Source organism: Mustela lutreola, chromosome 4 (genome assembly GCF_030435805.1).
Source record: "Mustela lutreola isolate mMusLut2 chromosome 4, mMusLut2.pri, whole genome shotgun sequence".
NCBI classification, from domain to species: Eukaryota; Metazoa; Chordata; class Mammalia; order Carnivora; family Mustelidae; genus Mustela; species Mustela lutreola.
Window position 1 is genome coordinate 56,545,716 of NC_081293.1, and position 24,757 is coordinate 56,570,472.

Here is a 24,757-nt window from a genome sequence, read left to right on the forward strand (position 1 = left end):
AGCTCAAAGAATTGAAATCAGTTGCCTCTGGGGACAGGAAATGGGTTAGGAAGTACTATAAGGAATCACTTTTTATTGTTTTTAAGTTTTATGGTATTGACTTCTTAAACTATATAAATTTATTATTTGGATAAAAATTTAATTTTTTTAAGATTTTATTTATTTATTTGACAGACAGAGATCATAGGTAGGCAGAGAGGCAGGCAGAGAGAGAGGAGGAAGCAGGCTCCCTGCTGAGCAGAGAGCCCGACACGGGGCTCGATCCCAGGACCCTGAGATCATGACCTGAGCCAAGGTCAGAGGCTTTAACCCCTGAGCTACCCAGGCGCCCCTGGATAAAAATTTAATTTAAAAGGTGCCTGGGTGGCTCAGTTGGTTAAGCCTTGGCTCAGGTCATGATCTCAGGGTCCTGGAATCGAGCCCCGTACCAGGCTTCTTGCTCAAAAGGGAGTCTGCTTCTCCCTCTCGATTTGCCCCTCCCCCTGCTTGTGCTTGTGTGCTTGCTTTTTCTCTCTCTAATAAAAAATAAATGAATAAATATTTTTTAATTAAATTTTAAAATTACTTAAAGAGTGAAGGGAAAGTGAACCTGGGAACTTTGACCCATCCTGATACAGTGGAAAGAACACGGATAGCCAGATAGGACTGAGTTTAAATTTTGTCTCTCCTGTTTACCTGTAATAAGATCCTGGGCAGTGCATTTCATCTTTAGGTCAGGATTTCTTCCTTTGTAAAATGGGCACAGAATTATACATCACTATCGGAGAGGACAAGGATGAGCCTCCCCTCGTGGACTAGATTAGAATTCCCCTCCCAAACCCTTCCCTGGCACAGGCAGGACCCCCAGGCACAGATCCTTGCAGATGAACTCAGCCATCAGCTCCCTGGTTTCGTATTTAGTTAAAATTGTTATTTAGGGGGCACCTGGGTGCCTTAATCGGTTAAGTGTCCAACTCTTGCTTTTGGCTCAAGTCGTGATCTCAGGGTTGTGAGATCAAACCCCTGCTGGGACTCTGTGCTCAGCATGGCATCTGCTTGGGTTTCTCTCTCCCTCTCCCTCTGCTCCACCCCTCCTCTCTCTCTCTCTCTAAAATAAATGAATAAATATTCTTAAAAAATATTGTTGTTTTGGTTTGAGTCTTCCATAAGCCACAACATTTGGGATATTTCCAGAGTCTCAAGGCTCCTGGGCAGATATTAGCCACAGTTTCTATTTTCAAATGGAAAACGGGTTGGTTTGGTTTTTTTTAAATGGCATTAAGGGTATTAAGAACAGATGTCTTTACATCTACATCTACTTTTGAAGAGAAAATCTATTTCTTTATGCTTCAAGCACTGTAAACAGACTAACTGCCGAAATAAAAACCTGGGACAAAATTCAAAATCCTAAGAATAATAAAACCTACCCTTTGTGTTGGTGTAAAGATTCATCCCACTCCTGGTTCCACACCTCGTGGAGCAGAAGGAGGTGTGGAAGGAGGGAAAGTCAGGCATCTGAAAAAGCAGGAACAATACAGTGTGGTAAGCATCCAGTGTGGGAGGAGCAGTTGCCTGGGTCTGAATGTGTTCCGGGAAGGCTTCCAGGAGGTGGTGATGTTCAAAGGAGGCCTGCCAGGCTTAGTGGAAGTGGCCCAGATGAAAGCGTGTGGAGGAGGGTCTCCATACAAGACAAGAGTTGTTCCTAAACTTGGTGAAAACTCAAACCACCCGGAGACCTGTCAAGAGCACTGGTGCCTGGCTCGCACCCCCATACATCCTGCCTTAATTGGGCTGTGGGATGACAGGGCATCAGGAGTTTCCTGAGCTGCCCAGGTGATTCTAATGTGCAGCAAATTGTGGGAACCACTGGCTTGCACCAGGGCGAGAGCCTGTGAGTTTCTGTAAATTGAATGGTGAACCGAAGGAGGCCAGACAGTGGAGTAGAAAGAAGCAGACGGGTTAGGATCTGGGGTGTAGAGTACACAGGAGTAGGTGATAGCGGGGAGAAAGTGAGGGTGGAAAAGCTGGTCAAGTTCAGGTTTCAGAGCAGGGTAACAAGGTAGATGTGGCCCATTTTCTGAGATGCAGACACGGAAGAAAGGGGTATGCCCAGAAAAGCCGGCTGCTTGGAGGTGGTGCGTGCTTATTACAAGGAAGTTTGGCTAAATAAATAGTAACCCTGGCTGTGGTCAAGGTCACCATCACCATCATCACCATCCTCAACCTGATCTGATTCAGAGGCGGCTGCCTAAAGTCCTCGTGGCCACAGAGAGTAAAGCAGTTATGTCGCCCTCTAGTGTCGGTGTCTGTGTACTACAGGTACTCAGGCAGCAGCCAGCACGTCTGCTGGGCAGGTGGGGGCGGGGGGGGGGGTGCGGCGGAGGGGAGGGGGGTGCGGGGGGGGGGATGGGAGAGGGGGTGAGACAGCCTGGGCCTAGGGAGGAGCAGAGAGTAGAAGTAGGAGCTCGGATGTGGGTAAGACACTGTCTGCTCTTAATGCTCAGGCCAGGATTTCCCAAGGGAGCCCCATGCTCTGCCCAACTGTGAGTCAAGGTCTCCTTGGATGAGCTGCTGTCTCTCAGTAGTGCTCTCGTCATTGGAGGAAGCCCTGGACAGAGGAAAGGGCTCTGGACAGGGAGTCTGGAGGCCCCGGTCCAAGGCACGGCTCTGCTCATCCTGGCTGTCTGACCTCAGGGGAGTGCCTTGCTTGGGCACCAGCATCCTTATCCAAACTAGGTGCTTCTGAAGGGCTAAGATTGTGTGCATCAATGACCACACTGGGGGCAAGACTAATATTTTCTGTCCAGAGAAGAGACAAGGGGCCAGCCAAGTGCCTGTGAGGAGCAGAGAGCTTGTGCCCCAGAAGGCTTCCTGGAGGTGGTGGCATTCCATCCAGACCTGAAAGGAATTAATAGATGGTGTCCACGGCAAGACACCCACCCTTGGGACATTCAGGAGAAACCTACCACATGGTAAGACAAGAAAGGGTATGGGCTCCGGAGTCAGATCAGTCTTTCACTGTTGGCTCCCCTGACTACGTGACCTCGGACAAATTATTTAATCTTTTTGAGCATACAGTCCCCTCTATGGAATGGGGATATAATAAAATAGCAACAACAAATGCTTAGTTAGTTCTGTGTGCTGGGTACTATTCTACATATTTGCATGTATTAACTAGTTTAATCCTCACAATAATCCTATGAGGTTGTATAACTAACCCCATTCCACAGATGAGGAAGATGAGGCACAGAGAGGTTGTACAACTCATTCAATCCCTCGGCTCATGGGTGGTGCCTATCTCTGCATGGTCTATACTGAAACAGGTGAGCTCTTCGGCAGGACCCAATCTCCAGGGTGGGCCAGTGTCAGGGAGGGAATTTCACGAGACAGGAAGCGACGTTCTCCAGCAAGCATCAAGAACAATACAGGATATTTGTGATCACATCATGATACCCCATGCTCCCCGGGACTTTCCAGATGGAACCATGCAGGCAAGGAAGGGCAAGAGCTCTTACAACTGGCTTCTTCCCACCACCTCCCCATGAGCACCACAGTGCCAAAACCCTAAAAAGGAAGCCTCTCCTCTCCGGCTTCCTGTGCAGCTAAGGGTGTCGTGTGACCTTGTCCTGGCAATAAAATATGAGGGGCATCTGCTAAGAAGGTCCTGGGAAAGGTTTTCCTTCTGGCCAAAAAAGAGAAGTCTGGAAGAAGAGTTCTCTTCCTTTCTGGGACAGGAAAGCCATTATGCAGGGACATGATATTTGGAGCTCTTGCAGCCATCTTGCAGGCATGAGGCAAAGACCAAGAAAAATAAAAATTCCCCAAGAGTGGGGCAGCTGAGTGGCTCAGTTTGTTGAGTGTCCAACTCTCAATTTCGACTCAGGTCATGATCTCTGGGTCATGGGATCCAGCCCTGCATTGTGCTCGGCCCTCAGTGGGGAATCTGCTGGAAATGCTCTCTCTCCTTCTCCTTCTGCTTCTCCCACCTCTAAAAATAAGTTAAAAAAAAATCTTTTTAAAAAAATTTCCAAAGAGCTTTGAAATCATTAGGCTATTTAATAAGAGATCACCTACCTCTGGACTTCTGGTCATGTGATAAAAATAAGCCCCCATTTGGTTAATCACTATTACTTACAGTAAAAAGTATTCCCAATATTTTATCCAAGTTATTTCAATGTGTTCATTCCCTTGTACAATCACTCATGTATTTAATCAGCAAATACCATTGAGCATATGCTATGTGCTAATTACAATAGAGGGTAGAGAACTATGGCTATGATCAAGACGGACATAATTCCTGGCCTCATGGATTTCTCAGCTTGGCAGGGAAAATGCACTTTGAACAAGTGTGGTGGGTTGGGATGTTAACAAGAAGGGAAGTGAGGAAAGCTGTCAGAGTACAGGACAAAGAGAGCTGGCCAGGGTGAGCATCCAGGAAGTTCTTGAAGGCTGATCTATCATTTAGGGCTAAGGTCTATAGTAGAGCCCAAAGGATGGTGCCTCAAATAAGAGAAGCTTTTTTGTTTTGTTTTCTTTGTCTTTTCCACATAACGGTCCTGCGCTTTGCCACCTCCAATATGGGGCTCTCCTCTCCGGATTCAGGATGGCAGCTCCTGCCCTTGTCATCCCCAGAGAGCGGAAGGGGAGAATGGAAGCGAAGGGCAATCAGCTCCTTCTTTAAAGATGGCATCCTACATGCTGAGGTTGTGGATACATACTTGTATATGGGCCCTGTCCACATCCCATGGCCAGATCTTAATCCTGGGACCACATCTAGCTTGGAAGGGAGGCTTGGAAATGTAGTCATTTGCTGGGCAGCCAGGTGACAGCTAACACTCGGGGAGGTCCTGTTGCTGGAAGGAACAAGGGGGATGTGGTCCTGAAGGAAGGGTAGCAGTCATACCTGGGAGAGGAGGGGGGTGATTTCCTTCTACCCTGAGAGCAATAGGGGGCCATCAAAGGGTTTCCAACAGGAGGAGTATGGTCAGATTTGTATTTTTAAAAGACCACTGGGATGGAAGATGGAGTGGAGGGGGCCAGCAGGTAAGACCGTATACAATGAGGAGGCTAGTGTCGAAACTCTAATGATGACAGTGACCCGGGCCCAGTGAGGATGGACAGAGGGCATGTGGATCCAGGCACATATTTGACCAGTTGAAAATAAGCTTATAACAAAGTATGACAAAGACTGTATGGAATTCCAGTGTGAGTTGAAGACACATGACATCTGTATTCATCCCTGCTTTCCCTTGGTTGGGGATCTTCAGAATCCCTTAGCCTCGTGACGTCATTTCTGCAAAACTACATGCGAGTAACCCCAGCTGATACCCTGTGGGCCAGTCAGCTGTCATTTCTAGGAGAGCCAAAGCTGTCACAGGGTCAGGCTATGCTCCCCAGTGCTGGGGTGAGTCGGGGAGGGGACATGTTGCAACACTGAGAGCCCAAACCAAGAGGGCCCAAGCCCACCTGTCCCAGAATCAGGCGTGCTGTGAATAAATGTGTTTCATGAAAAGGGTGCCTGGATGGCTCAGTCCGATGAGAGTCTGACCTCTCAAGTTTGAGTGAAGCCCCACATCAGGCTCTTGGCTCAGCAGGGAGTCTGCCCTTCTCCCCCTCCCTCGGTGTCCCCCACCTCTGCTCACATGCATGCTCTCTCTCTCTCTCTCTCTCCAAAATAGATAAATAAATCTTTAAAACTAAACAAAACAAAAACACGGCCCTTTGGCCCCAAGAGCACATGCTGGTGTCTCTCTCCCCAACAAAGTAGCACTTGAGGGACGCTTGAGGGACCAGTTAGGTGACTTCAGACAACATGTCCCAGAAAGGACATTCAAGGCTCTCCCCAGCGGCCTCCACTCTTCCTCTCCTGCCTCATTTCTGGAGCCGGAGATGGATGTTCCCATCATCTTCATAGGGAAACTTAGCTTTAGTGTCTCTTACCTTTCTCTGCCACTCTTGAAGGGTGAAATGACAATATGGTTTTCACTTCCTAGGAAGAGCTGAAGGTTAGAGTCTCCGGGCCTTTGGGGAAAGCAGGATGGTCTCTTCGATGGCTGGTGTTCTGGGCTTTACCAAAGTTGCCATGGAAGAGTGAGAAGCATGGTGAGGTTTGGAAGGAGAGACTGTGAGCTTCCAGAAGCAGAACTTCCTTAAGAGGATGGGGAGGAGGGAGGACTGTGGGGCCAGGAGAAGTGAGCATTCCATCCCTGTCCCTGGCGGGGCCCCAGGAGGCATGACCCAGTGTGGGGAGGTGGGGTGCAAGGATGGATCACTGGGACCTGATCCCCAGTAAGCCCCAAATTCTCAGGTCGCAGGTGTGTCTCAGAAGTGACAATCCCCTGCTATCAAGGACCCTGCAGAAACAAGAAGAAGCAAGAAGAGGCCTCTCCAGAGTGACATGTGTGCATGAATGGCCAAAAATGATCACACCCCAGGTGACCTGGCACTATAGACAGCCCCAGCGTAGGGGGGGTGGGGGCCCCAGAAGAAATAAAACTGGATTTCCCTGCCAGAGAGGTTTTAGAGAATGAGAGAATGAGGAAATGGGACCTATCTGGCACTGTGTGAACTGTGATTTAGTTCACTGTGGGAACTGAGATTTGGGCTTAATCTATCTCCTAGTCCTTTCTGTCAGAACTCTCTACTCCAGCCAGGCCAGTCTGACCTTTCTGTCCAAATGGGGGTTCATTCCATGTCCCAACCTTCATTACTTCCAAGGAACACTCAAGGGGCAGCACCCCCTCACTCCCTGAACCCCCCAAAGTCCTCTCCCTTCCTTTTCTGAAGCTTGAAGTTCATGGTGTCACCCATTTAACAGATGGGTAGGGTGAGTTATCTGGTTCCGCTGGGACTTGGCTCCCCAGGTTGGCCAGGAGCTTCATGAAGGTGGAGACGTGACCCTTTCTCCTAACCCTGGGCTGATCATTGGTGAGCCCCTGCCCGGTCGAGAGACCTCTGCCAGCCTCTACTCACCTTATCCCTGCTCCCACACTTGCCGCCACACGTGCCAACACCCCATCTGTAAGACCTAGGCTCCCCCTGGGATGACCCTGCTGTCCCACCAGCAGGTAGCTGTTGTGATGTCCCCTCCTAGGACAAGCCTTGCCCACTTCCTCCTCCCCCTGCCATAGATGGGCAGATTTTGCTGAAGCTTGACGTGCCCCGTTTTGTGTTAAGAGCCTCTGAGCTCTGTGTACGCCAAGACCAGGGCAGATGTAAACACTGGCTGCCTGTCTTCCCCAGCTATATAAACTGCAGGCTTTCAGGACAAGGCACTGCCCCAGCACATTCGCGGTGTTTAAAAAAAGTGTCAACCCCAGCTCATGCTCTTGGCACAGGCCGGCTCTCCCAGTGAAGTCCCGGATTCCGGGCCACCGATGAGCGGGGCCAGGGAGCAGCAGGTACAGAGCTCCTCTCCCGCAGGGGCCAGCCTGGGCCCCTCTGCTTTCTGGATAAAGGGTAGCCGTCCATGAAGAATAAGTCCTGTGAAGACCCCGATGTCTCCCCAAGTCCCCACTGAGCTACGAAGACATGTTCTTTCCCTTTGAAGTTTTAGATCCTGTGCAAATAAGAACATTACTCCCTTCACCCCCAACACACTGATATTTTCAACTTTTTTTTGCTATTCATCCTTCATTAATTCACCTGCTGTTTGTGGAGTACCCACTTGGTGCTAACTGCTAAATGTTATACTGTCCCACCCACTCCACGCTGTCTCAAAGCCCACATGAGTGTTCATCCCATTGGTTTAAGGCTTTCATACCTTGTCTGTATATCCTAGATATTGATGATTGATAGATAGATAGATAGATAGATAGAAAGGAAGAATTCCTCAGCCCTCAGCCCTGAGTCATATTTTAAATGTAACTCATCATTTTCATTCAACTAACACTTAGAGGACCCCTACAATGTGCTGGCCCCTCTCCTAGACACTGGACGTAAGACACAATCCAGGCCAGCCATGTGACAAGGAGCTGACCACAGGCCTTGAAAGAGAGGAGACAGACAAGCCAGTGGAGACTGTGTCAGACAGAGGCGACCAGGGTTGGGTTCCAGGCAATGGGGTCTGGGGCAGTTCTTCTCCTCTCGGGGCTCCCAGCCTCTTCTCCCAATAAGGAACAAGGTTGGGGTTCCTCTTTGAATTTCATGGACCGAGAAGAAGATTAGAAACTTAACCGATGGAACCGCGGAGGTCACCAAGATTTTATTCCAATGAGTAAGGAATTTTGGAGAAAAAGGAGACAAGCCTTACACCTGCCATCTGCTGTCACATTATTTCATACAAGAAAGGATATTTTAGCCCCGAGGCAGGAAGGGTTAGTCTCGGAATGAAGGCGGGCCTCGCAAACCGGATTCACTTAGCTGACGCAACAGCTCACTGCCTTGTCATTGCTGTCCTCCTTCTGCCTGGTCCAGGTGAACCCGGGCTGCCTCCGTGACCCAAGCACTCAGTGTCCTGCGGTGGACCAAGTGGCCAAAGCCCAGCACAGTCGCTAGGCTGAAGACATGGTCAGATGACTTCCAGTGACATCTCTCAGACACCGCTGACAGGGTGCCCAGACCACATCGCTTCCTGGAATCCCCTTTTCTGTTCCCTCCATTTCCCTCATCCCCACAGCTGTCCATCTCACCTTCTTCTCCTCTAGACCCCCGAAAGCAATTCCTTTCCCATCTCTAGCCGTCAAGCCCCCATCCTGGGGCCAGGCAGCATGAAGCCCACAGAGCACTCACGAGCACACGCCCCATGTCATGGGAGAGGCTGCTGTTCCACCATGGGGGACATGGTCCTGTGCGTCCCAGATCCCCTGCGAGCCTCTGGCATGCTACCTATACTGTCCACTGTCACTGGCTTCAGCCATTGCCTCGACTGCAGAGAGCTGCCCTGTCCAAGGTCCCGCCCCTTCTTAGGGCAGCCTACAGGCATCAATGGCTGGCTGGCCACCTTTGTGCAGCACAAGGCAAAGCTAAAGGGCCACTCTAGTTCAGAGCAACCGGCCAGATGGGATCAAATCTCATCTTAGCTCCTCCTCCACCCGCTCTGGCTTTCCTCCCCTTCCTTCCCCAGGGGAGCTCCCGAAGCGCTCTCTAACACCCTCTAAACCCTTGCCTCTAAGATCAGAATCAGCTCCGCCGATTGGCCAGAACCCATGGTCAGCCTTTCCTGCCATGTGTCCTTCCCATACACAAACCTCCATGAGCAAACTGGAGGCTTCATTTGTCCAGAAGAGCTAAAGGACCTTAGAGTTCTTTTCCTATGAACACAAAGCCTATCCTTCCAGACGCTTGTCTAGTGATGGACTCGGCGAGTCAGCCCTGAGAAAGCAAGGACGCAGGTGCAAAGCTGCAAGATTTAGGGGTGAATGAAAACCCTTAGATTTAATAGTTCCAAAGTTGAATCCCCATCCATGGAAGGTGGCAGGCTGTCACGGGAGGGGGACCAGGTGCTATTTTGGGACTTCTGGACCTGATGATGTGCTCTCAGGGTCCCAGCCCGGCACTGTGCTTGCCCCTGAGGATCAGCAAATTCTGGCTGCCGGGGAGCAAGAGACAGAACAGCAAAGAGACAAAGGAGACAGAAACAAGCCTGCAAACTGAGTGGGTGCTGCTGTCATCGCCAGAGAGAGCAAAGGCCCATCCAGAAGGGACAGACGTCTGGAGGTAGGTGGCCAGCTCCAGAGAGGGAACAGGCCTCTGTCCCCTGACCTGGCTGGGGCTGAAGCCACTTGTGTCCGGACCCGGCACTGGGAGGGCCCCACAGTGCAGGTGCCAAGGCGAGGAGCAGGGACCCTCAAGGGGCAAGGCTGGATCCCCCGAGACCACACACGCTGGGTGCAGCAGCCTCATGGGTCTGCCCCAGCTGGTGACAGAGAGCCCCCTTCTGCTGTCATGGGGGCCACACCCTGCCCTGCTGAAACTGCCCCCTACCTTCAGGGTCCGCACCCCCACAGGTGTGCACAGGTGCGCGTGTCTGGGTGTGTGCACTTCCACACGTCAGCCACCCACAGTGGCTCAGACACAGCGTCGCGTGGTCTCCCGCTCCCCCCCCCCCACCCCAGGCACAGAGAGAACCACCAAGAGCAGACGCCTGTGCAGCCCTCTGGCCTTTCTGGGGTTCACAGAAGAGGCAGCAAGCCCCCTCCTTGTCCCAAGAACTTGCCAGAAGCACTCTGAGTTCTGTCTTCTCCCACCTGCCGAACCCTGAGCCAACTACCGGGTCCCCTCTGGGGCTACAACTCCCTGTCCTGCTTTTTCCCCATGTTAACTAGGCTTGGCGTACGTTATCTCATTTAAAGCTCGTAAACACATTGTGAGATATGCCCTGATGTGTCCTATCTCTGTTCAGATGACAAAGCTGAAGTTCGGTAACCTTAAGAGGCTTGCCTGGAATCACACAGCGAGTCTCAGCCCCAGCCCAGCTCCCAACGTGTGCTCCTGATCACTTTCTAGATGCGGCCCCTGGCCTGGGCTGGCCGAGAGTGTAAACACGCACCCCCACACCCCAGGATGGTGCCTCCATGCCAGCCCCCACCCCTGCCGTCCCCTCTTCCCCCTGGATCTCTCCCTGCTCTGGCACCCAGTCCTAAATCTTTTCTGGAGAGTCAAGGCTGCGCCATCCAAGCAGGGGGTGGGACGAGGGGCGGGAGCTAGAGCTGAACCCCTGCCAAGGCCCTCAGCACCCTGCTGGGGAGAGCAGCAGGGAAGGTCGTGGCTCTGAGGGCTGGCAGTTAGCAGAATGGTGAGCGTGTCCCCGACCGCAGGCCAGCCTGCTCCTCAAAGCCTGGAGGAAAGCCCGCTGTGCTGTTGACCCGTGGAATCCAAAGGCTGCTGCTGTGTGCTCATCTGATCCAGAACGTTTCCAAAATGGAGGAGCCTGGGTTGGAGTCCTGGTTTGTTACCCACTTACTGAATGAGCTGGGCTGGGGACGTCCCCTTTTGGAATCTGTCCTTCGTTTCTGCAGGAAAAAAGTAGTTGATTGATGATTGACAATGATGTTCCCTGCTCTGAAACTGTGTCTTGGATTCTAGAGTTCCATGGGACATCTGAGAAGTCTGGCCAGGACATGGGAGTCTGAAGGGTGAACGGCTCTGGACCCGATGCTCTACTCAGCCCAGCTCGCCTTCACCTGAAGCTTGGGAGTGACCCCTGTCTCCCCGAGTGCCTGGCTTTGCACCTACTCCTCTCTCCCCCACATACTCCCGCAGCCAAGAGGATTTCTCTTCCGTAGCACATCCAGGCAGGGCACCAGGGCTCAGGAGGAGAGAGGAAGCAGGCCACTTGTCCCAGACCCAGGGACAGCCATGGGGGCCCATGTCATTGTGACTGACGCCAACATCTCGTCCAGCCTTGAGAGCAACACCACGGGCGTCACAGCCTTCTCCATGCCCAGCTGGCAGCTGGCACTGTGGGCCACCGCCTATTTGGCCCTGGTGTTGGTGGCTGTGATGGGCAATGCCACAGTCATCTGGATCATCCTGGCCCATCAGAGAATGCGCACAGTCACCAATTACTTCATTGTCAACCTGGCCCTGGCTGACCTGTGCATGGCCACCTTCAACGCCCCCTTCAATTTCGTCTACGCCAGCCACAACATCTGGTACTTTGGCCGAGCTTTCTGCTACTTCCAGAACCTCTTCCCCATCATGGCCATGTTCGTCAGCATCTACTCCATGACCGCTATCGCCGCTGAAAGGCAAGAGGGGGCCGTGGGGGAGCTGGGGGAAAGGGTCTCACTTGGTTGGGGCTCAGACAGGGCTGGTGACGTGCCTGCAGTCACACAGCAAGTTAAGAGTAGAGCTCAGGGAATTGCCTCCCGGCCACATTGTGATCCAAGAGGATGCCTCTGGAGGACGGGAGACTGTGGAGCCAAGGCAGGCAAAGCTAAGGTTAGACAAAAGAACTTAGTACTGGACAGTTGTTCAAGGCCATAGGGAGAGAGCGGCTGTGTTTAGGGACCTACTGGAATGTTCTTCTTTGGAGCTGATCTTTTTTTTTTTTTTTTTTTTTTTGGTGTCTTTCATTACAAGGAAATTGTTTATATTGATTTCCTATTCCTAGGTAGAGGATATGGGGGAATTGAATATTGCATACAGTTACTGTATAATTATAATGGGTCCAGTTTTCTCCTGATGCTGTTCTCAGGGTGCTGAGGGATCCGTGGACCATGTACAGTCCTTCTGAAGCTGGCTGGGGCCGGCAGGGCACAATTTGGACTCAGAAGGGGACTGTGTGACCCTGGGGGAGTCCAGTTGAGACAGACAGTAAAGGAAAAGGGACACAGAAAGACACCAGGTGCGTGTAGGAGATGGGACGGGCCTGGGACCCTCAGAGACACAGACCCCTTGTCAGGATGGCTTGAGGCAGCATGAGCCCCACTATCCCCCATTAACCCCCCTAGTCTCAATCCCCCCGCCAACATGTGGCCCAACAACACGTAATGGCTGGCTTCTCTGCTCTGGGCTGTTTTTCTATGGAGTTTTCCTAAATTTGAGAAATGGATTTCTATCCATTAAAAATGAAAAGAGAAGTGTGAAAACCGTTTGTGTGGGCCACGCTTCTGTGTTTGTACCTGGGACATGAGGATCAAGACAAGTAGGATTGCCAGCAAGTCGGGCACAGGGCCAGGGGCCCAGAACCCAGAGCTCTCTGTTCTCAGGAAGGGCACATCCCTCATCCGACCTCAACCCCTCCCCCCACCAGCAACACCTCAGTCCCCCTGGACGTTTCGGCAAGTCCACTAATATTTCCTTTTCATTCACTCGACAAGTACTGGAGTGTTCCCTCTGTTTCAGGCACTGGGGGGATATATGTAGTGGGAAAAATAGTCCTGGAAATCAGGCCTCGTGGAACTTCCATTTTAAAGGGGTGTGGGGGGCAGTGGGGGGCACACGGACTGGAGGGGGTGGGGTGGGAGCCAGGAGACCAAGCAGGAGGCTGCTGGTAATAATCTGGATGGGAGAGGACGGTGTCCAGAGATTGGGGTGGTAATAGTGAGAACGCATCCGTTCATTTCTTCATTCCCACGGTTCCATGCCCACCGTGTACAGATCCTGTTCTGGGCATTGGGGAGGCAAACAGATAAAGACACCTGCCTGGTAGGGATTTAAACAATAAGTGCATGAAGAAATGGTATGTTGTATTTTGAGGTCATGAGTGCTGTGGGAAGATACCAGGGAAGGGCAAGGGGGCCCGAGGGGCCAGGCTGTGTCTTAGGCTGGGGGCAGGCCGTAGGGCCAGACAGGGTATGGAACCGGCCCTTCTATGGGGTAGGATTGGAGCGAAGATGGAAGGAGGAGGGGAGAGAGAGAGTGAGCCCCATTAGCTGCGGGAAAAGAACATTCCAGGGGGCGGGCACGGCAGCAACAAAGGTCCATGGCAGGATCGTGCCTGGTGTGCATGAGGAGCCCCAAGGCAGGCTAACCTCAAAGAGACAGTGTGGAAGAGCTCAGGGCACAGGGAGTCAGTGCTCCTCTTGTGCCCCAAACACCAGGATGTGAACTGCCCAGGGCAGGGCAAGGACATCCGATTGTCCAGTCCTCGTCTCAAGGTTTGGATCAATCCCAGAGAGGAAGGCCCAGGCATCATCCAGGACGAAAGCCACTTCTGGTGGATTGAAAGGGAATAAATACATGGGACTAACCATGCTTTCACACTCTAATCCCCACCAGTCTGCAAGCCTTTCTCAAACATCTCGCTGCCCTTCCACACAGCCACAGGTGCACAAATGACCGTCTGCCCACTTTACAGAAGAGGAAAGAGAAGCTCGAGGGGGCTCGGGTGGTTTGTTTAAGACTCTACTGTTGGAATGTAGCTTAGTCAGGATTCAGATTTAGATCAGTATGAATCCAAAGTCCCAGACCTGCCCCTCCACCAGCAGGGTAAGAAGAAAAGCTCCCCCTCCTTCCCGCCCCACCTCCTAGAACAACAAGGGAGCCCAAGCCCCAAGTTGACCTACTAGTCACTTGCCTTATCTGTGGGGAAGGGCACTGAGGAAAATGGCCTCTCTTCTTGCCCTGCTGAGACCCTCGTCCAGGGTCCAGGACTGCCGAGGTCTGGAGCAGGCCCCAAGCCCAGCTACAGTAATAGGAGAAGGTCAGTGTCTCGGGGAGAAGGTCAACAATCATCTAGCCTAGACGCGCGTTACCCATGACCACGAACTGTGCACAGAAATCCCAAGGGTTAAGAGCTTCTGTGGGAGTTAAAAATCACCATTATAAACAGAGGCAGCACACCACATTTTGCTGGGACCCCAGCAGTGCCTGGGACAATGTCAAATTGTCAAATCAGAGCTACCTCTGCTGTGCAGAAATTTCCAAGTATCGCCAGTAACCATCACTACTTAAAAATTACCATGGGTTCCAGACCTCCTGCTAGATCCTTTTGTTTAGTGTGTTTTGCTTTGCCCCAAATCTAATTTTTATATATGTAAAGATTCTATTTATTTGAGAAACAGAGAGAGAGAGGAAAGGAGAGGGAGAGAGAATCTGAAGCAGACTCTGCACTGAGCGCAGAGCCCAACACGGGGCTTGATCTCACGACCCTGAGATCATGAACTGAGCCAAAACCAGGAATCAGATACTTAACTGACTGAGCCACCCAGGCATCCTTACTTCATGTTTGGATAACTGTATTTTAGGATAGCTGGTTGTCTCTCTAATCTCGTGTAATTTATTCCTGTAAAAACCGTAATCTGTGGAGGGCCCATGGACCTTATTGGATGGCCAACAGGTCCATGATACAAAAAGAGCCCCAACCTAATCCCAAACCCTTCCTCTTCCAAGGCAGCAACTAAAGCCGTATGGGGGCACAGGTCGTGTCCTGGGTCTTTGATGGATAGAGCTCTTCGGGTCCTTTGACCTGGGAAGCAGGTGGCTACCCCAGCTCTCCATCCCTGGTCGGGGTCCCAACCCATGAGGCCTCAGCCCCACGAGACTGCAGAACATTCCCACAGTGGCTGTGGGAGAGAGGGGCTGGAAAGTGCATCGGCCATGTGCAGAGGGCCTTGAACGCTGAGTTTGAAGGTTTGGACCTGCTCTGTCTGATATTGTAACTAGAGCCATATGTGCCTATTTACATTTAAATTAATGAACATTTAAAATTCAGTTCCTCAGTTGTATTAGTCATGCTTCTGGGGTTCATAGCCACGTGTGGTTAGTGACTTCTGCACAGAACCGGACATACAGAGAGCATGTCCACCACCATAGAAAGCCGGGCGGTGCTGGTTTTGGGCTTTGTCCTGGAGACTGTCTGCTTCTGCTGAGGTCTCTGCGCACAAGCGGGGCTGGCATAGGGCCAAGTGGCTCAGCTGGGCTGAGCTTCAAGCAAATGTCCTGAGAGGACTTCCAGTGTGGCCGCACAACTCTCTCATGTCAGAGGGAAGTGGTGAGGTGGGCCTGGGCTGGGGTTTCAGGGGCTAGGGCTGTGGGAGAGTCACCAGCCTGGATAGCTCTCTGCAAGTCCCTAGCAGTGGTGGGGGGTGGAGGGGAGTGGGACTACGGGGTCCTGGAGAAGGGGATGGGGGTTGCTCTGATGGGAGGATGCCCATAGCTCACACAGCCCTCTGCTCATAGGTACGTGGCCATTGTCCACCCCTTCCAGCCACGGCTCTCGGCCCTGGGCACCAGAGCGGTGATCGCTGGCATCTGGCTCCTGGCTCTGGCCCTCGCTTTCCCCCAGTGCTTCTACTCCACCATCACCATGGACCGAGGTGCCACCAAGTGTGTCGTGGTCTGGCCGGAGGACAACGGCCGCAAGACACTCCTTTTGTAAGGCCTGGGGGGTGGGGAGCATGAGTGTGTGTGTGTACACGTCTGTGTGCATGTGTATGTGCAGGTGCATAGGCTTGAGAATGTACATGCTTGTGCATATGCACTTGGGGGTGCACGTGCGTTTTTGAGGGTGTTTGGGATTATGTGAGTCCATGTGTACACCAAGTGACACTTAGCCCTTCCTGAGAGTCAGGCTTTATATACACGAAGCCAATCAGTTTTCCTAACACTATGGGGCACGCAGGTCTTATGATTCCCATTTTTCAGAGGAGTAAAACAAAGCACTAGAAACCAAGTAATACACCCACGGTCCCACAGCTGGAAGGTGGTGACGCAAGGGCTTCAATCTGGGCAGAGCCATTTTGGAGCGCCACCCCCTTCTGCGCCACCCCGCCACTCAGATAAGGACAGGGACGTCCTTAGGTGAGGGTATGCATATGGTACTACTGAGCGGCCAGGATGCACCCACGTGTGTGTGCACATGTGTAAGAGAGGGTCCAGGAGCATGTCCGTGGAAGTGGGTGTGCTCACAGGTGTGTGGAAATGTGTGTAGGGGGTGTGTTTGGGGGAGGGCACTGTACATGTTCAGCCACAGAGGGTCAGTGTATTGAGGCGGAAAGGGCAGGTGTTTTCTGGAAGCTGCCTGTGCCGGTCTCCCGCTGAGGACCAGGCAGAAGAACTCAGACCTGGGCTGGCCACCGTGGAACCCTGGGTAAGTTCTTTCCTCTCCGAGCCTCGGTTTGCTACGTTCTGGCTTCCGGATGCCCAGGCATGCGACTAGGTCATTTAGCAGAGGGACAACAATTGGTTGAGGTTTGGAACGCAGTCGTTGGGAGTCCTGCTCTGTCTCCTGCTGGCTGGAGGACCCTTCGTAGTCACTTTGGCCCCCCTCTCACGTGGGGATCCTAAGACCACTCGCTGGGGGGTGCTGCGAGCATGGGTGAGCCAGGCCACTGAGCCGTTAGCGCCGCTCCTGGCCTCGAACGAGCACCCAGTATGCGGTAGTTTAAGCAGGGAACAAATGAGAGCGAACCTGGAGGTGGCCCATTTCGCCCAATAGAGACCCAGCAGCCAGAGGCCGGTGGATGTGCCCCCTGTGGGCGCCTTGCGGCCAGGTCACCGCAACAACACAGGCCCCGCCTCCTTGAACACCCCTCCCCCAACGTCCCTCTCACCCCCACCCCCCAGCCCCCAACACCGGCTCCGTCTGCCCCGAGCACCGGCCAGAAGAGGGTCCCGCTGCTGCGTGGCCTTCAGTGCTACGGAAGAAGCCGGAGAAGCCCATTCCTGGGGACTGATGAGTTTCGAGGGCGGGTCCTGCCAGGTCTCTGCCTTCCCTCTGCACCCCACCCTGCTCCGAAGGTCTGGTCGCTCCAAGGCTAGTGGCCTTGTAGGGAAGGCTCGGGGACGGGTGGAGAGCAGAGTATTTTATGGATGACCGCTGAGGGGCAGTGTTTCTCCACCTTATTACAGGCCTTTCTCCCTGAGAGGTGGATCAGTAATAAATAACTCTGGGGACCCAGCACCAGTTTTGCGGGGATGGTGAGTTCCAACCCTGATTCAGGCACCAAGGGAAAACAGGAGGGCAGACGTTGAGCTAGGAAGGCGATACTTTGGTGTTACCTAGAATTCTGCGAGGGTATGGGGAAAACCTGGTTTTATGTGTGCAAATGTGCTGGTTTTGTTGGAGGCGCTTCTGAGATCTGGAAGGGGGTTGCATTCTTACAATCTCCCATCCTGGGTGTGTAGGCACCTGATGAAATTACAAATGCCCTGTCCAGGAAAACGCACATAGACCCCCAAAATCAAAATACAAAAACGCCCAGGCTCTGAGAGGAGGCAGTCCTTATTTGTGGCAGACCCCAGATGATCCCCAGGGCTCCTTGGTGCTCATTTCTGCATAGGAACCTGGCCCAAGTGAATTCCTATACTGAACCATGTCCCAAGGAAAGAATGTCACTCATACTTGGGAAGGATCTTAGTGATTACCTCCTTGTTTTACAAATGGGGAAACTGAGACCGAGGGACAGGTCAGACTTGCCTGAGGTCACACTTTTTTTTTTTTTAATAAAGATTTTTATTTATTTGACAGAGAGATAGAGCAAGAGAGGAAGAGAGCAAGCACAGGCAGGGGGAACCGCAGGCAGGGGAGAAGCACCCTCCCCACTGAGCGAGAAGCCCAGCCAGGACCCTGGGATCATGATTGTAGCCAAAAGCTGCCGTTTAACCGACTGAGACACCTGGGCGCACCCTGAAGTCACACTTTGAAGTGAGAGCCTGAAAGAGAACTCAGTTCTGACTTCACAGAGCTGGCCTTCAGTGATAGGGAAATCCTTTGAGTGTTGATTAAATCTCTGGAGCTGTTTCATATGTCACAGACACTCTGCACCTCTCTGAGCCTCACTTTCCCCCTCCGGACACTGAGGCAGGTGGTTCTGCTGATCCTCAAGGTCTATCTAACTCAGACACTCTGTGACCTTACAACGAAGGTAAAGTGAGGGAGGTCTGGCATTCACTGCCCTTCCCTGCCCTTACCTGCTCCACAGCCGGACTAGATGAGGATCTGGGCATCTAGGAGCACCCCTGCCCACAAGCCTTTTGTAATTAGCATACTTGCCCAAAGAGCAAGCAAACAGAATTCTCAACCCAGGCTTTAGGGAAGACATTTGCTGGAGCCCCCTGCCCCCCCCCTCTCTGAGTGGCAGCTCCTCTGGAAAAGGGGCCCAGCAAGTCTGGCACACTGATCATGGGGCCTTGGGAACACTTCAGCCGTCCTAGAGAAAGGCCATGTGACAGGGCCGCAGGTCTCAGGTCTCACCTCATTCACAAGGTGTCCCCGCTGCAGCATCTCTCAGAAACCAGAAGGGCAGCACACACATTTCGTTTCCAAAAGGAAAGGAAACCGCCCCACACAGCCCAAGGTGTCCTCCGCAGGGACTAGATGAGTGACTGTCAGGGTGATCTGGGCCACTTGCTCTAAGGTGGTGTGAGAGAAAGCCTGCAGCTGTGAGCTGTGTTCCCAACCAAATGCTGATTGGCAGGAAGAGAGGACCCATATCCTGTACTGCCTGGAACTCTTGCCCCTGGCCTGTTCCCTGGTAAGGATATCCGCGGGGGATGGAATGGTGATGGAATTGGTGAGAATGGAATTAGTCATTTTACTTCCTCCTTTGTGGTTAATGGCATTTTAAATGTTAAACAAATATACTCTTTGGTTGACTTTTTCATTCCTATTTATTTCCTTTTTCGGTAGTATTTGTCTATCATCTGGAGAATCACACAGATAAAGCAGGTGTCCCTTTTGCAGCAGGCGAAGCCCTCTTTGGGCATATATGCTCGCCAATGTTGTCCCCCCCACCCCTTTATGTTAAATCAAGGCCTTGGGAGGTGGCCCCGGGTGGCCGGCCAGAGTTGGCTCAGGGGTGCGAGCGGGGACAGGGAAACTGAGCGCTGGCAGATGCAGAAGTCGCTCCCTGGCCGTCCCATGCCCAGGCCCTTGCCTTTCCCTCCAGGTACCACCTCACGGTGATCGTCCTTATCTACGTGCTGCCTCTCGTGGTGATGCTCCTCACCTACAGTGTCATCGGCCTCAAGCTCTGGAGACGCGAGGTTCCCAAGCACCAAATGCACGGCGCCGGCCTGCGCCACCTGCGGGCCAAGAGGAAGGTGCGCGCCGGGGGCGGGGCTCGGCGGCGGCGGGGGGCGGGGTCAGTTCGGGGCCCGCCTCAGGGCACCGCCCTTCGGGAGCCCGCCCCTCTGGCTGTACGGGTGAGCACGGGATCCATCCCAACTTCCCCCAGTGCAAAGCCCCGCCTGAGCCTGAGTTCTTCCCAGGAGGTCACACTTTAGCCCTTGGCCAAATGCGAAATGGAAGGAACTCCCCCAGAATGTTTGGAGAATCCTAAAGCCCCACAGAATTGCAGGTATTCTGAAGAATCTTAGAATGACATGTTGCATAATTGGAATGTTGAATTTAAGAAGCCCTGTGGAACTCCGGGAGGCTTCTGTATAGAATTACAAGAGAATTCTCAAATGCTGGAATGCACAGCTCCCATCCGTGGAGTCCAGCTGCATGCAGTCTGCCTTCGATTTCCAACCCAAGTGCCAGTGTCGTCCTTCCTCCCGGCCATTGGGGCCCTCCAAGGGTCCCGATAGAGCATTCTATGATTCAGACCTCCTCTACTCTCTTCTCGGGAAAGTTTATCTTTGCCGTGCCCTTCTTGTTAGGAGTCCAAGGAAGGTAATGGTTAATCTCAAGTATGAGGTTCCCCTCTTGGCTTCATGTCTGCTACTGGGCATTTTTCATAAGGCAATTCAGGGAAGTAGGCAGACATGGGACACCATCTGAGTGTCCCTTCTCACCACGAGCTGGTCTCCACTTGCCATCACTGGCTTGCCCTCCATTCCTCACGGCGTACTGAGCCTGCAGAGACCAGGCTTGAGAGGGACAGGTCAGGGTGCTGGCTCCTGGGCAGAGGCTGGGATGCCGGACTAGAGTCTTACTACCCATGGATAGAAGGGTTATGACAGATGGAGAGAGGGGCACCTGAGAACCATAGCTGGCATAGGGGATCCCCCAAGAATTGGGTTAGGAGCTCACCCACTCTGCAGGAAGGGGAGCTGCTCTGAGGGAAGGGGTCTGGGACACCAGCTAGATGAGGCAGCCCCAAGCTGGGCTTCAAGGAGTAAGGATGTGAAAGAAAGAACAACAGTTCGGGCAGAGGTGTAGGGCCTAGGGGTCAAGACCATGAATGCTCCAGGAGACTGAGGGCTTCCCAGGGATGAGGGGCGTCCTGCCGCCACTCTTGGAGGTTGGAGGGGATGCTGCTTCCAGGCTGAGGTGTGACCTGAGGCTCTCCCGGCCCAGTTTGTGAAGACCATGGTGCTGGTGGTGGTGACGTTTGCTATCTGCTGGCTTCCCTACCACTTCTACTTCATCTTGGGCAACTTCCAAGAGGACATCTACTACCACAAGTTCATCCAGCAGGTGTACCTGGCGCTCTTCTGGCTGGCCATGAGCTCCACCATGTACAATCCCATCATTTACTGTTGCCTCAACCACCGGTGAGCCCTCATCCCAGTCCCCCTCTCCTTGGCCCTCAGGGACCCGTGGCCTTGGCCCCAGTTGGGCTCCCTGGCACAGCGTGAGCCTGTGCCCTCCACCCCCGCATGGGTTGCTGTCCTCATACTGAGCCCACAGCACAATCCTCACTCCCTTGGGGACCCAGCTCGAGGCCCCTCCTCCTCCCCAAGGCCTTGTCCCATTGCCCAGGCCACAGCTGTCACCATCCATCTGTTCCTGCCCTCTCTTCAGGGCCTACATCTGGGGCCAGGAGAAGAGAGAAGGGAGGGACAGAGAGATGGAGGGAGGAGCAGGGTCAAAGAGAGGCCATAGGACAGACAAAGAGGGAGAAAGGAAGGAGCCTGGTAAAGGAGGGCGGGACTTCCTCTGTCCTGACATATTCAAGAGCTTCCCACAATGAGACGTTTCCTTGAGCCAGGTGACCCCACCAGCCCCAGCAGTATGAAGCACTCACGGGGGAGTAAGGGGCAAGACTGGTAAGGGAGCAGGTTGCTCCCTCGGGAGATCAGAGGGTATTTCCTGCTGCCACGGGGATTTCTGGGACAGCTGAAGAGTGTGACCTTGGCAGAGACAGTCGGGGAAGAAGGAACCAAGCTGTCACTCCTCAGACGCCCTTGGTTGTCCCAGCCCATACTTCTGGAGAATCAGCATTCCCCCCAGAGGGGCTGGCATTTGCTCTGGGGCACCTGGAGAGGTGGAAGCCTTCAGGAAACCCAAAAGGAGGTCAGGTTAGAGATGAGAGGTGGACACAGTCCTGGTCTCTACAAGACAGCCATGTGGATAAGGTTGGCCATGGGCCTCTGTGTTCAAGCCTTTTATCACCCGCCTGCCCACATGTCCAGGCCACTCATCATGCCGTTAGGATCTTTGTTGCCCAGATATTCCAGCCACCTGGGCCAGGCCAGGACAAAGTGAGAGAATTGTGATTTTTTTAAAAAAATTTTGAGTATTTAATGTGTGCTAGAAACTTCCATTGTCTTCTGAGAGGTAAGAAGATGATAGGAGGAAGGGAGGTGTTATCCCTTTTTACAGTTGAGGAAACTGAGCCCCAGAAAGGAACACTCCTAAACTCATACAGCAAGCAGTGGAACCAGGATTCTATGGAACTCCAAGGCCTGTAACCTTGACCCCACATCACACCTTTCTCTTGATGTAGTTTCTAGGAGAACTTGGACCCAGAAACTGGCATAGTCAGGGAGGGGCCCCCAGCACTCCCTGTCTGTGCATGGGCTCTCTCCCATTACCCAGTGACGCAGTCCCTGAGAGTCTGAGAGTCTGTGAAATAATTCCAGAATCCACCAAGTGGATGAACCACATAGTGTATTAGGTGTAAGTTCTATGGAAAAAAGGAACACCAGAGCTGGGGATGGGAGGACAGGAGGTGCTGGGGGGAGGCGGCGGCACAGGGGAAGCACTTTTATAGCATGGCCAGGGTTGGCCTTCTTGAGGATTCTTTTGAGCACAGATGAGGATTGAGTGGGCCCTGCAGCTGTGTAGGGAAAGGCATCCAGCAGAGGGAACAGCAGAGGCCGTGAAGCTCCCACAAGAGAGGCATTTGTTGGGCCACACCATGGAATCTTATAGAGCTGCAAGGTGAGGAACCGAAGTCAGGGCTGCTCTTCTGGAACATGGAACCTCTGTCCCCTGGGAACAGTCAAGTGGCTGTCACCAAGGGTCCCACTGATCTCTGCTCCTGACAAGCCAGTGTTCTGTTTCTCCCAGGCCATTTCCTCCACTGCCATCTGCCTCCCCTTCTAATTTACCTTTAGTCCGGCCATGGGGAGAGCTATTTTTTAAACAAATATACCAAAATGTAGTTGTTCCCTGTGCATGATTTCCCTCAAAGCAGCCCCCTTGGGAGAGCATCCTTACTCTGCCCAACATGGCCAAAGTCCAAAATTCTTCAACCTCTAGAATACTCCTTTAAAAGCCAAGGAACAAGTCAAACAAGAAAATCTGTTATTTCTTTAAGTTGTATTTGGTTTCTTTCTGTCTGTGATAACAAACGGTCTAATTAGGCTTAATCACCCGCTTCACTCATTAGATTTAGCTCCAGATTCTTTCTGGGCGTTTCCAAAACTCAAATCCACTCAGGCACAGTGAACAATGACAGACAGGGGTGAGAGGATGACTTTCCTCTGGAGAGAAGATTGGCTCCTGGAGGTGGGGGGACTTCCCAGACTGTCCCCCTCACCCGTCTGCTCAAGGTGACCCCCTGTTCACCTAGGTTTCGCTCTGGATTCCGGCTTGCTTTCCGCTGCTGCCCGTGGGTCACACCCATTAAGGAGGATAAGCTTGAGCTGACCCACACTCCATCCCTTTCCATGAGGGCCAACCGATGTCACACTAAAGAGACTTTTTTCATGGCCGGGGATACCGCCCCCTCTTAGGCTACCAATGGGCAGGCCAGGGGTCCCCAACATGGGGTACCTGCTGAACCCTGAAGCCTTGTGCCTGGCACCCTTGGAGAAGTAGCCAGTGGAGAGGTCCAGTCTGAAAGTCTGACCCATCCTCCAGCCTTCAGTACACCCGCGGAAAAACAAGATGGGCCAGGAGCACGGCAAGTAGATGTGAACTCTAAGAGGGCCCAGCCCCCTCTCTGATGGGGCTTCACATCAGCCAGTAACAGTCCAGGAAGACAGTGTGTGAGCGAACAGTTATCTAATCCAGGAGTCACAAGCTCAGACGCCTTCCTGGGGCATACAACTCAAGGAGTGACTTCCAGCGCTGGGGTAACAGGGAACGGTATGAAGTGGAGGGCGTACGCATCTAAAGGGGACAGCAGCTGACCACCTCTGGACAAAGGTTGTCATGAGGTAATGGGCACCCACTGTTGCTAGATCTTCCGGATCCTTCCAGACACACCAGAAATCCAAATCTGTGAGCCTTCCAGACTTGTTACATTTGGCTCACATTTGTATAATTATTGGTGAAACCAAACAGAACACAGCTGCGGACAGCACCCAGCCATGATACTGATTTAGTATTAGGCCAAAGACACGGGGAGGGAGCGGCTTATTTTGGAAAGCTGTGAGTTGACCTGGGGCTTCTCTGCGTGGGCATCTGAACTCAGACCCAGCTCAGTGTAGAAGGTGGATAAAGAGTCAAAAGGAGTCTCGGTTGTGTTGCCTGGGCCAAGTCACTCTGATTCTCCGCCTCTTCTACTCCCAGGGGCAAAACTGCCTCACAGGAATGCTGTGAGGAAGACTGAAGTGAGGCCTGTAAACTAGCGTGGAGTGCTGAAGAACCAGCAGGCGTGAATTTTATCCCCACCAAGCCAGCCATGCTACACAGATGCCTCCAGGGCGCAAGCAGCAGTGGTCCCCCTCACTCCAGCAGCAAGAAGGTGGCGGGCAGGAAGCGACTCCGGCAGAGCTCCAGGCCTGGCCTGGTGCACCCCAAAGACACACTTCTCCCCACTTGCTGCCTCACCTCGCACGCCCCATTGCTCCTCCAGAAGAACCACGTGACACTGTAAATGCACAGCAAGAGAGTTTAATGCTAGGTGCGCCCAGCACCCCCTCAGAGATCACGGTGCCCAATAAAGGGACTCTGGCCTTAAACCGCACAGGACATGGGAAGTGGGCTGATGTGGGATCCACTGGCAGGCTGTGGGGTGGGAGGGGGACAAAAGGGTCAGGGGAGGCACAGTTTCCTACAGAAGGGATTCATTCGAAGGGGAGAGGAGGACAGTGCAGACAACCTGCTCCCTGGGCTGCCTGAGACTTCATCCGCCTTAGAGCGGGGGTCTACACCCTCTGGTCCCTTGGGAGTTGGCAGAAGGTGATGAAGGGGGGCGTCTATCTGGGGAGAGCCAGTGCCCACTCTCCTCTCATTAAACCCAAACAGCCCCTGGGATCCCAGAGGCCTCCCACCACTTTACCTTCTTAAAGGTGCGGGGGTGGGACCCGGGGGCTACAGCAGGGAACT

At 52.9% G+C, this 24,757-nt stretch overlaps 1 protein-coding gene across 3 annotated transcripts; it reads left to right on the top strand.

Annotated features, from left to right (window-relative positions):
• The first annotated feature begins 10,708 nt into the window (after positions 1-10,708).
• TACR2 (tachykinin receptor 2) lies at positions 10,709-24,395 on the top strand. Of its 3 annotated transcripts, XR_009352600.1 has the most exons (6): positions 10,709-11,669; positions 15,547-15,741; positions 19,257-19,410; positions 20,612-20,808; positions 23,055-23,643; positions 23,999-24,395. XR_009352600.1 is itself a non-coding variant. In XM_059170063.1 (5 exons), the coding sequence occupies exons 1-5, from the start codon at positions 11,278-11,280 to the stop codon at positions 23,215-23,217; spliced, it is 1,101 nt and encodes a 366-aa protein (XP_059026046.1). In that variant the 5' UTR covers positions 10,709-11,277; the 3' UTR covers positions 23,218-24,395. The 3 variants fall into 3 exon arrangements, 2 of the variants coding, with proteins under 2 accessions (XP_059026046.1, XP_059026047.1); XM_059170063.1 differs by having other exon boundaries at positions 23,055-24,395; XM_059170064.1 differs by lacking the exon at positions 23,055-23,643.
• Positions 24,396-24,757: the final 362 nt, after the last annotated feature.